Source organism: Rhipicephalus sanguineus, chromosome 4 (assembly GCF_013339695.2).
Source record: "Rhipicephalus sanguineus isolate Rsan-2018 chromosome 4, BIME_Rsan_1.4, whole genome shotgun sequence".
In the NCBI taxonomy this organism is placed as follows: Eukaryota; Metazoa; Arthropoda; class Arachnida; order Ixodida; family Ixodidae; genus Rhipicephalus; species Rhipicephalus sanguineus.
In genome coordinates, this window is record NC_051179.1 from 33,902,531 (window position 1) to 33,913,755 (window position 11,225).

General features: G+C 48.2%; 1 protein-coding gene across 1 annotated transcript in view; it reads right to left on the minus strand.

Annotated features, from left to right (window-relative positions):
• The window catches only part of LOC119389740 (neprilysin-4), an 84,893-nt gene extending 78,583 nt beyond the window's left edge, over positions 1–6,310 (minus strand). The window contains exon 1 of the mRNA XM_037657111.2: positions 6,080–6,310. Coding sequence (XP_037513039.1) covers positions 6,080–6,093 — 14 coding nt within the window. The 5' untranslated portion in view covers positions 6,094–6,310. The remainder of the gene's footprint in view (positions 1–6,079) is intronic.
• Between the last annotated feature and the right edge of the window lie 4,915 nt (positions 6,311–11,225).

The window sequence follows — 11,225 nt, forward strand, 5'->3', positions numbered from 1 at the left end:
GTGGTTGGGCGCCAGTGTCGATGCGATGCGTGACAGCAGACGTGCGGCCGAGAGAAGTTTGCGCTACATCGAACGAAGAACGAAATTCTTCCAAAAGGCATAGAAGCTGGGAACGCTCGACCAACGTAAGGTGTTCAGCAATCGAGGAACCAAATAAATCAGCGGGTGACGCATCAGATGTGGAAACAGCACTGAGCGAATGGGAGTTGGCGCAGTGCGTGTCACCCGGTGCGTCCATAACTTGTGCGTCTTCGAGGGCTTCAGCTCTGCCGAGACATTCCCCTCGCACCAACCTAACAATGTACGGGGATGGGTTCGTAACAAAAATGTCGGTGTCGCCCTGAATGACTTTCACGGTCGCAAATGGCACCAACAAGCCTTTTCTAGTGAAGACGCGGTCAGATGGAGAGAGGAGTGCAACGGCGTCGGCGAGACCGGTGCAGCAGACTGACACAGCCGTTGACGAGTTTGCAGGAAGTGTGGTGTCGTTTTGACGAGTACCTTGGTCGCAGCCGGTGGACTGTCCGCCGGCGTCAAATCTGAGAATGGTGAGAGCTCTATTTCGGCTGGTGCGCAACGAATTACGGCGGCGTGACGGGCGAGAAAATCCCATCCCAGGATGACGTCGTGAGAGCATGAGGAAATTATGATGAATTCGACGGCGTACAGAGCGTCCTGAATCATGACACGGGCTGTGCACACCGCTGTCGGGTGAATACTGTGAGCGCTGGCTGTACGGAGGGAGAGCCCGGAAAGTGGCGTCGTCACTTTTCGTAGTAGTCGGCTAAATTTAGCGTCCATAACGGAAACGGCAGCTCCAGTGTCTACAAGGGCCGATGTGCGCACACCATCTACAAACACGTCTACTACGTTTGATGGGCTTTGCTGAGGGCTTTGGCTGTTCGATAGCGTCGCAGCCCTTGCCTCTTGGACTGCGACGACTAGTTTTCCTGGTCTCGTGCGACCGGACGAGGCCGCATCGGGGACAGTGAGCGGCGTCGTGGGGACGGTGACCGACGGGTAGATGGACCTGGGCGTGACGTCGGTGACATAGGCGGCAGCGGGTCATAATACGGGCGGCTGGACTGGTTGGTCACGGCTGATCCGACTCGAGGCGGCTGTACGCGGTTGCAATAGCGGGCTACGTGACCGGCGCAACCGCACGCAAAGCAGATCGGGCGGTTGTCGGAAGTGCGCCATCGGTTTGCCGGGTTAGGTCCCATCCACGTGGCAGGACGCGAGGGACGGGGCGGCTGCTGATATGACGACTGCATGGTTGGCTGCAGTCGGGGCGTATGGGCGATGTCGGAGTACGCAGCCGGCACACTCGCTTCGAAGGCCTGAGGCCTGGTGACGGCTCCAGCGTATGTTAGCGGGGGCACCACAGGGAGCGCTGGGGGCGGTCTGGCTGCAACTTGTGCGTAACTGAGCGGCGCAGACGCCGGACTGGGCTGGTGGTATTCCGGCATAACCTCCGCGATTTCCTGCTCGATAGCCCGGCGTAGGGGAGGCAGCAGTGTGGTCGACGACTGTACAACATCCTGCGGGTGAGAGAAGGCCAGTAAGGAGAACTGGCGGGCAATTTCCTCCCGGACGAATGACTTGATTTCGGCGAGTAAGACGGAGTGGTCCGACACGGCCGACAAGCCAGCGAGATCGGCGTCGCGTGATGGAGGTCGACGCGTCATCAGCCGCTGCCAGCGTAGCTCCTCGTAGCTTTGGCACAGCGTGATGACCTCTGCCACAGTGCGAGGGTTTTTGGCGAGTAGCATGGTGAAGGCATCGTCGTCGATGCCTTTCATGACGTTCCGGATCTTGTCGGCCTCAGACATGGTTGCGTTGGCTTTCTTGCACAAATCGAGCACGTCTTCAATGTAGCTCGTGAAAGACTCGCCGGACTGCTGGGCTCGTTCACGTAACCGCTGTTCGGCTTGCAGCTTGCGAACGGCAGGGCGGCCAAACACGTCGATGATGGCGGTCTTGAAAGCGGACCACGTAGCGAAATCGGATGCGTGGTTGTTGTACCATAGACTTGCCACACCCGCGAGGTAGAAAACGAGGTTGCTCAGTTTGCCTGCCTCGTCCCATTTATTGGGGACGCTCACACGCTCGTAGATCGCGAGCCAGTCCTCGACGTCGGTGCCATCCGCGCCGGTGAAGATAGGAGGGTCGCGGATGCGGGGAACACCCGGACATGGCGTCGGTGCAAGAGGAGGCGTTTGCTGGGCGGCGTCTTGAGTCATGGTAGCAGGCACGGTACGGGATCGAAGCTCCAAGGGCATCGAATGCGGACCGTAGTTGTTTAAAGGGCACAGCACTCTCCACCAAATTGTCAAGACGTTTATTAACGGGGACTCAGCGACGGCGCACGGCAGCGACAGTCAAAGCGGGGTCGACTCTCTGCACGAGGAGCGTGCTCTCAGAGAAGAGAACGACCCACTGGAAGGCGCTTGAGAGGACGACCCATTACTCAGTAGGAACGCTTCGCTACACTATAACCAATGCAACACTGTCGACCATGGCAATGAGCACACACACTTTGCGCCGACCTACCGTGTCTTGGTTTAACAAACGGCAGCCGTATTACTGCAAAAGCATTATATGTATTACGCGAACATGACCTTGAACGAAAAGCCCGCGCGAGCGAAACGAAGCGAAAAACATCTCATGAGTCATGACCGTGCGATCAGCGTGTACACTTGGTCTTTGTAGCGTTCGCATGATAAATAAATAAATAAATAAATAAATAAATAAATAAATAAATAAATAAATAAATAAATAAATAAATAAATAAATAGGCGTTTGCTAAATAAAATATCCGCGGTAAAATAACCACCCGGATAAGGCTTTCGCATTCTGGTCGTCTTAGGTGAATACATAAGGGACCCTGAGAGTTACTTTTCTGTTTTTTTTTTCTTGGCGTCGGAAACAAAGATTGTGCATGCAGTTACCACATTTTCTAAGTAAACAAGTTACGTTGCGTGTACACCATATCAGTTTCAGTTTTCGGGCTTCATGCATTATTTTTTTCATGTATTGTTTGCTTTAGGTGCGGAATTTTTTGCGTAACGCTTAGCTGGTATAATTTCTTTACATTGTACACTTCCCTCAACACTTCCTGTGTCACGACTACATTTTCGCTTTTGTCAAAACGTTGTAACATGTTAAATTGAGAGTACCTAGTTCTCTTTGTACATTGTTATTTTTGCATTGCTTTCTTGCACTGTTGTATTGCATTATGTTATCCGTGTATTCTTAGCATTATTGTACTGCCATCTGTCAAATGATATGGTCAGTAGACACTTTCAAGCCCATTTTTGAGGCTTTTTTTTTTGTACACTGCCCACTACATCACTGTATGATGTATCGATGCTGAAAATAAAAACTGAAATGAACTGAACTGAATGCTTGACTCAAACATTCTACGCGCAACGAGTTCGAACGCGTTAGGACTTTCCGGTGTTATCTGGGCACATATTTTTTAAAATATATTTTTCTTAGTGGCCTACATGTTTATCTTTAGCAGGAGTTATGACGTGCCATTTTTCATTTCCTTTCCTGGGGCCCCCCGTTATCAACCCGGCCGTTTCCGAACCTCTCCTGACGCGTTGACTGCCGGCCAAGTCTCACGTCATGCAGCGCGTCTTTAGTCCTAAAAATATGTGCAGCAGTGGCAGCGCAGATGCTACAAAACTTCAATATGCGTCTGCAAAATAATATATACATACCAATATACGCATCTCATTGGACAAGATTACTGCCAGCGCGCTGTTTTGATTTAGAAGTGGACTATATAGGCGGAACACAAATACGGCATTGTAAAAAAAAAAAAAGACTAAAATCAAATTCTTGGGTTTTTCATGCCGAAACCACGATTGGATTCTGAAGCATGCCGTAGTGGTGGACTCCACAATGACTGGCAACCTGGGGCTCTTTGATGTATCTGAATTGCTGCAAATATCTGTTCTTCGTTAAAGATCTCTCTCTCTCTCTCTCTCTCTCGGAGTATATTAGCACATTTACGTCTTGCCTCCATCCACGTGCGGTCTCCGCTGCCGGAACCCGTGATCGAACGCGCGACGTTGAGCTCAGCTAACGGTGCAGCAGCACAAATGTACTTTGATGCACCGAAAATTATGAATGTAACTGATCTGCCGGCACTACATAAAATGCATTGTAGGCGTTGAATAACGGAAGATTTACCGCGCAAATTCTTCTTCGTTATTTTGAATATGCCCCTACTACTGTTTCAAGTTTTGACGAAAGTAGCGCAAGACACTTTCTTTCGTACAATGTAAGTGCTTAGATTCAGCGGCAGACCATAAGTATCGGTATACGCAAATACGGCATAACGCCTGACAAAACGTCAATTTGTCGGCACGGCACAAAGTCTGTTACTGACATAAAATATGGTACATTTCTTGCATTCAAAATAGCCATGCGCCGTTGCCTGGCAAGTAAAATGAATGAATGAATGAATGAATGAATGAATTCCGCATAAACTGAGGCACAGTAAAATCAATAAGTTCACAATTTTTTCTCGAAAGACAACAAAAGTTAGGACAAGCACGGAACAGAAAATAATATACAATGAGGCTGTAATTGCGTTCAGTATGTCCGATAACGCTAGCGAAAAAAAGTCGTGTATTTGCTCGCTACCATGCGACGTAGATAAGCACACGCAGGACGTGTCCTGAGGCCAAGCAATATCTATAGCATGTCACAACCTCAGCACTGCAGAAAAACTTTACGGAGTCACTTGTAATAAAATATATTATGTAAATAAATCTCGCGCAACTGCGCGACCTTCTTAGACGGGATGTTTTTTTTTTTTTGTACGTAGTCTCTGAACTTAACCGCTAACCCGCATTACCCGTATAGTTCAGATTTAGTGTTACCCGTATCCAAGATCAATCCTGCTTCTAGCAATCTGAAAGGAACATGTATCTTAATATAGTCGAAAAAAAAAGAGGTACTGACCGTGTGCATTAAGGAGTATTCAGTTCTGCTGAAAATAATATTTTAAGAAACCTCTTTGCTGAACTTTATAGGTTTTCGCATAACTTTCACTCACCACGACAAATATGATATGCAAGAAGGAGCCGCAAACGTCAAAGTCACCGCTAGTGTAAACCGCGACGCAGTTTTCAGTTTGTCTTTTGTTTTTGCTTGTGGTAATTTATGCCCCACTTAAGAAATGTCGATGCTTATCTTTCGGAATATAGTTTACCATCTTTTACATCTATCGAATACGCTTTCTACGTGGCGTATTTGTGCGTCTTGCCACTCTATATCATCTATATTCAGATCGATTGCATTGGTGACAGTGCAAATATCGACTATACGATTTATTAGTTCGGGTCTTTGCGCTACGTTTTGTCCCTCTTGAGATGCAAATAGTAAACATTCAGAGGAAGATGAAGTGCCTTACGCAAGCGTTAACACTTTCTTTTTTACACTGTGCACGCGTGATGTCACTGTGCTGTTCACGTCGACACCGCTTAATTTATGTTCTCACAGCTTCGATTATCCTCGTGCACGTGAGAAAATAAAAGATGCCCTTATTTTATCGCGTGCTTTTATTTTCCTTGTTTGATTGATATCGGAAAATGTCGACGTATGTGCTTGAATGATAAAAGTTGCCGTTATTCCGAACCAGTGCTGTTCAGTACCAATTCCATAATTTCCGCCTAAAATATGTATCATACAAGTATCCCTCTGTTTCAGTTTGCGTTGTTTACTTAAACACTAATCGCTGAGTTTATTGCAGCTATTTTGGGATTAGCAATCTAGATAGTGCCGTACTATAAGAGATCTCTATATAATGTGAAGTGAATATAACAAATTCAGTACGCGAAAAGATAAAATTAAATTAAGTTTAATCGCCACCTTGGGCTTGAAAAAGGCACTATCTTCACACGCGCTCATACGTCCCGCCAGTGTTTCGGCCAAATCGCCTTTTGGAAGCGCTCGACTAACGATTCGGAAACAAAGTAAACACAAGATCACAGCACGCGCAAAATGTGCGCGAAGGAAAACAGAAAGCACATGGTCTCGCAGTGACGAAGGAGAAGCCCACCTTCCGGGATGCATCCCTGTGTGGCGTTTGCCGGAGTAGCAGCAGCAGCAGCGGCGTCCGTCCCACGGAGAGCGTTCGCGGGGAAGCTCAAGAGCGACGGCGTCGTCAGCGGGCGTCTATGACGACGACGACGGAAGGAAACGGGCGCTCATCCGGTATCGGCCGTCGCCGTGCATTCTCTGCCGAGGCGCACCACGCCGTCTCTCAGCCGCGTCGTTCGTCGTCGCACACGCAGGGCGCCCGCGCGAGCGAGCGTCGTCCGGGAGCGCTGGTGAAAGGCGCGCGCGCACTTTCTCTCTCTCCCCCCTCTGTCGACTCTCTCCTCCTCTTTCTCCTCCGTTTCTTCGTCATCACTTTCGCTTTCCTCCGCTTCCGAAAGCAGCGTCGAGAGCTGGAGAAACTGAAGGCTCCCTCCCTTCCCCGGATGAATGCGCGGCTACCCTCACCCACCTCAGGGGCTATCTCACCTCCAATCCGTCTACCTTCTTCCCATACGATTTCTCTTCACTCTCTCTCTCTCTCTGTCTCTCTCTTCAGTTTAGACTTTTCGGAAGCGTGTCGTCCCGGCTACGACTTCTCTTGTCGACGGCGCAATCGAACAGAGCAGGCGACGATGGCAGGCACTGTCGGGGACCACCTGTTTTTGGCGGCAGCCCCGGGTGTATCTGATAACCGCCGTGTCACGTTCGCGGTCAGCAGCGGTGGCGTCGTTGCGTTGACGCTAAATCGGTCCACGTAAGCCGATAGCACCGCGCTCCCCTTTGAAAATAGTAGAACGCGACCGTAAACCTCGTCTGGCGACGACGCTTGAGCGCGGCAGCTCACCGGGCTGGAGACGGAACTGCATCTGAAACGTGCGCGGCTCTATTGAAAGTGGTGGTCGATTTGCAGAACGTCCGCGCGGTCCTGATCGCCGCTGACTGGTTTGAAAGACGAGTGGAATCGACTGTCTATCCAGAGCGTAGTTTGGAGTCGCAGCCCGCTTGCGTAATTAGGTTGAGGCTGCCTCTGACGTTTGTAAACAGATCTGCCAATGACATACTGAATGCTTCTCGAAATGATTCGCACGCGCGTGCTTCTCGCGTCAAGCACGACTCGGTCGACGAGAACGATATGCTTGAATAACTTTGGTAGCATACGTTATTGGTAGCACAAGGTAACGGGACACAAGAACACGGAGACACACACACACAGCGCATCTCAATGCCGTACCAACAATCCCGCCTTGCAACTTTACTCGAGAACGATATGGCCGAACAAGAGTAAAACGACCTTCTTTTTGGTTTGTTTGATAACGAATAGTCATCTAAATTTTTTTCTTTGCTCCTCGAAATGCCCCTTGTCTTCAAGCTATGTGGACAATCTTCGAAGTGCATTTTCCCGCAACCCTCCTAACTTTTTGAACTCGCGCTCATAGTTCTCAATGACTTCGCATTCTCCTCACTCACTCACTCACTCACTCACTCACTCACTCACTCACTCACTCACTCACTCACTCACTCACTCACTCACTCACTCACTCACTCACTCACTCACTCACTCACTCACTCACTCACTCACTCACTCACTCACTCACTCACTCACTCACTCACTCACTCACTCACTCACTCACTCACTCACTCACTCACTCACTCACTCACTCACTCACTCACTCGCACTTCTTAGTAGGTAGCTTTTACGACAATAGTTTAAGCGCTAAAGCTCCGAGACAGTCTCATAAGTCAAAGTCTGTGGCTTTTTAAGCAACATTGAGAAGGCTTAAGGCATAGAGGGGAAAATGGGATAACGATTATAGCAATGGACAGCAGACAGTATAATCAAAGGATGCCTTACACCATGAATGTTTCGAATCTCAATCACGAGCTACCGCAGTTCATGTAACTTTACGCGAAAATTTATTTCGCAGTTCTGATTGTGGTGGCACTGGTGATGTTGACAGAGGCAGGGTTGGCCTGGTAGGCGCGGCAGACTATCTTCCTCAGCGTCTCTATACACGGGCATACTTAATCATCTATCAGTTGGTCCGATATCTCGCACAAAAGACAAGAAACACTTCCTTTCGCACTCTCCGCAGTCCTTCTGGGAGTACTATCTATTCGACGCGCTCGTGGGGAAACCCTCCTTTTCTATGCTGTCCAGAAGCCTCTTCATTCCGAGAAAAAAAGCGCTCGCGAGTCCAGATAAAGTGTTCTGCATATTAGCCACTTCACCGCAATCTGTGCATGATGGAGAACTAGCACCCCTGACTTTGAACGCTCATGCAAGAGTGCATAGTGATCACACCCTGTAAAGGAGGGTGGCATCGAGGTGGCTATGTTCCTTCTCACGGCAGGGCTGATTGCAGTTCTGAAAGTTTGTGCTAAGCAAGAAATTGTGGTAAGCCGTAAAATGTGTGCGGCTTAAATTGTGTGGCTGAAGCCTGCCTGTTTAATAAGGGGGTTTCGAAAATTTTCATAAACGGGCGGACAGATACGTGTTTTCACGTATTTCTGTCCGAGTCTCCGCCATTTTTTTTTTACTTTCCTATTTTCTTTTCTCTTTCTTTCACCCCATCTTCATTTCCGCTATTTATTCCTTTATCCGAAGGAGCACGCAGGCGTTGTGCCTTTCGTGGGAGTTGTCAGCCTGCCCTCTCCCTATTACTAGTTTGTCCTTGTGTGCTCGTGTATACAAATCAAATAATAATAGTAATAATAAAATCATAGGAATGAATAAAATTGATATGGAAGAAGCAGCGCACTTGAAAAGAAGATGCATTCACTCACGCATAATAGGTGCACCACAGTACGTGTATGACGTACTGTGTTGAAGAGAGTTTACTCTCAACTGCACCGTTTCTTCGTTGTCATGGCTCGTCCACCAAGTCAGTTTCTATTAAGTGATCGAATTAAAAGTTGTAGGTCAGTGTTGGGTTCATTTGGTTTACTCATCAAACTCCACATTCCTTTGAAGAGATGGAGGCGTAATAATGTACTCTCGCAGCCCTCACAACAATTACACCGTAAAGGAAAGGTTTAATCCGAACGCAGCGCTTTTTGTTTTTATAAGTTGCAGTACCTTCCAGCACTATCCCTCGCTTTGATGTGCAGGCATGTCCACTGTTAAAGGGAACGCTTGCATGCAGGGCATGTCCAGATTTCGTTCTCTTGCAAAAGCATATATATTGGCATAGGCTCGCTTGAGACTACTCAAGGTTGACGCTTGTGACTCCTTTTCGACGGACTCGGGCGGTGCCACCACCAATGTTTCCATACCCACTCTTAGTTAGGGGGCAAACGATACGAAAGGTGCACACTGGATTGTTCTCTTTAACAATGAACCTTACTGTACTTCGATGCAGGAACGGTCGTTGACAACGAAGAGTTCTCGTTTCTGTATTTTGAGACTCCGTATCGCCGTCCGGCTTCCCGTCGGATTTTTGTTTTAAACCTCCTTGGACGCGATCGCGATATAGCGCTCGTCACGTTCGCGGTCAGGAGCTCCGTATCCCGCATCGCACCGCACGTTCGATAGGCGTGGCTGTAGACTCTTGAACCAGCGTGCTGCTTGAAAAAAGAAAACTCAGTGGCCGTGTGTGCCGCAGGTCGCGCAGCTGATTGCGTTCCACTTCCTTTGCCTCTCGGCCGGCGGCACGCCACCAGCGGTTTCAACGCGCTCTCGTTTGGAGCACGAGTAACCGAATCTAGCACAATTATCACCTTGCGTAACATGTATACGCACGTTGGCGCACCGTTCTCGCGACAAAGTTATACAGCGTTGAAAGAAACGTAAACGAGCCGAGTGCCAATAATGCAACCATAGTCTTTCACCTGAACGTAAGGTTTTTTTTGTGTGTGTTTTATTATATTAATTCGTTGAAGTTCAGCGCTTACGTCTTTATCTATCTTTGTGTGTCCGTTTCGAGCTTGTTTTTGATGCGCGCTGCCATAAGCTACTGTTTTTAGTTATAGTCAACTATCACAATTTAATATATTTTGCACTAAGCCATCTCTTGCAGTAAGCTATGTCTACAAACGCATACGAATTCTACACGAATTTCGCTGAGATCATTTCGAATTTCATCAATATTAATGCATAAACATCGGCATTGCGGGCGAAAATCGCGGCAAAAGCGTGCACAGGTTGCCCGTGTGCGATAGCAAGGCCTGCTAAAGTAATAAGCGAAAAAAGTGAATAAAAAATAATCAAAGTAATAAAAGTAAACACAAAGCACCCCTGGCAGAGAAGGTCTATACTGTAACCAATACGCCGGGGCCATGTAACCAGAGGGCTTCACCTGAAGTTAACTTTTAATTGTTACAGTATCGGTTTAGATAGATACTATCAGCGTGTGTGTGTGCGTGTGTACTTGTGTGCGAGCGTGTGTGCGTACGTGCGTGCGTTACCATGAGTACGTGTTCGGGCGCTCTTTCTTTCCTTCGGCCGCAACTGCTCCGTATTACATTACCCCGTAGTTCTGTAGTCCCCTCCGGTGCAATACTTGCGTGGCACCGCAGAATTTCTTATCCCTTTTACGCGCGGTAACACCCCTTTGATGTTCACTCGAGTTATCCCAAGAGGACAATGTCACTGCTTTCCGCTGCGTCTCCCCGGTTTCCCTCCAACAGAGACCTTATTCCGCATGCTCTCTTCTCCACTTCTAGGTCCAAGATTGCACCTCGTCCCGACCGGTCCTCGGCCAATTGCGGTCGTAAAAATGGGAGAGCTTTCTCTCTGCTCCCTACGTTAACGATCGTAGGATTCCACTCTTCTTCTCACGGACTTCTTTTTTCTTTATGAGAACGATGTACGACAGAGCAAAGATCAGTACAGAGCAAGGGGGTTCTATTTTATAGCCTATTTAACTTCCTTCTTTCTCGCGCAAGCACGAAACGTAGGCGTCATGGTGACGATGATGAGAACAGGTTGCTTAAGAAATCATGAAGGTGGAAATTGAGAAGGAACAGGGCTATGAAAGGAAGGAAGCTTGTGTAGCTGCCTCACACAAGACATCTGTTGAGGCTTAAGTTTTGGTGCACATATACCTCAGCATGTGTAGGATAAAGCGAAAGAAACGATGGAGGAAGGAAAAATGAAAGAACGACCGACTGACAGTATCTTGTTCTTGAGTATTTTTTTCGGTCATGCCTTCGTCGCTTGGTCAGTG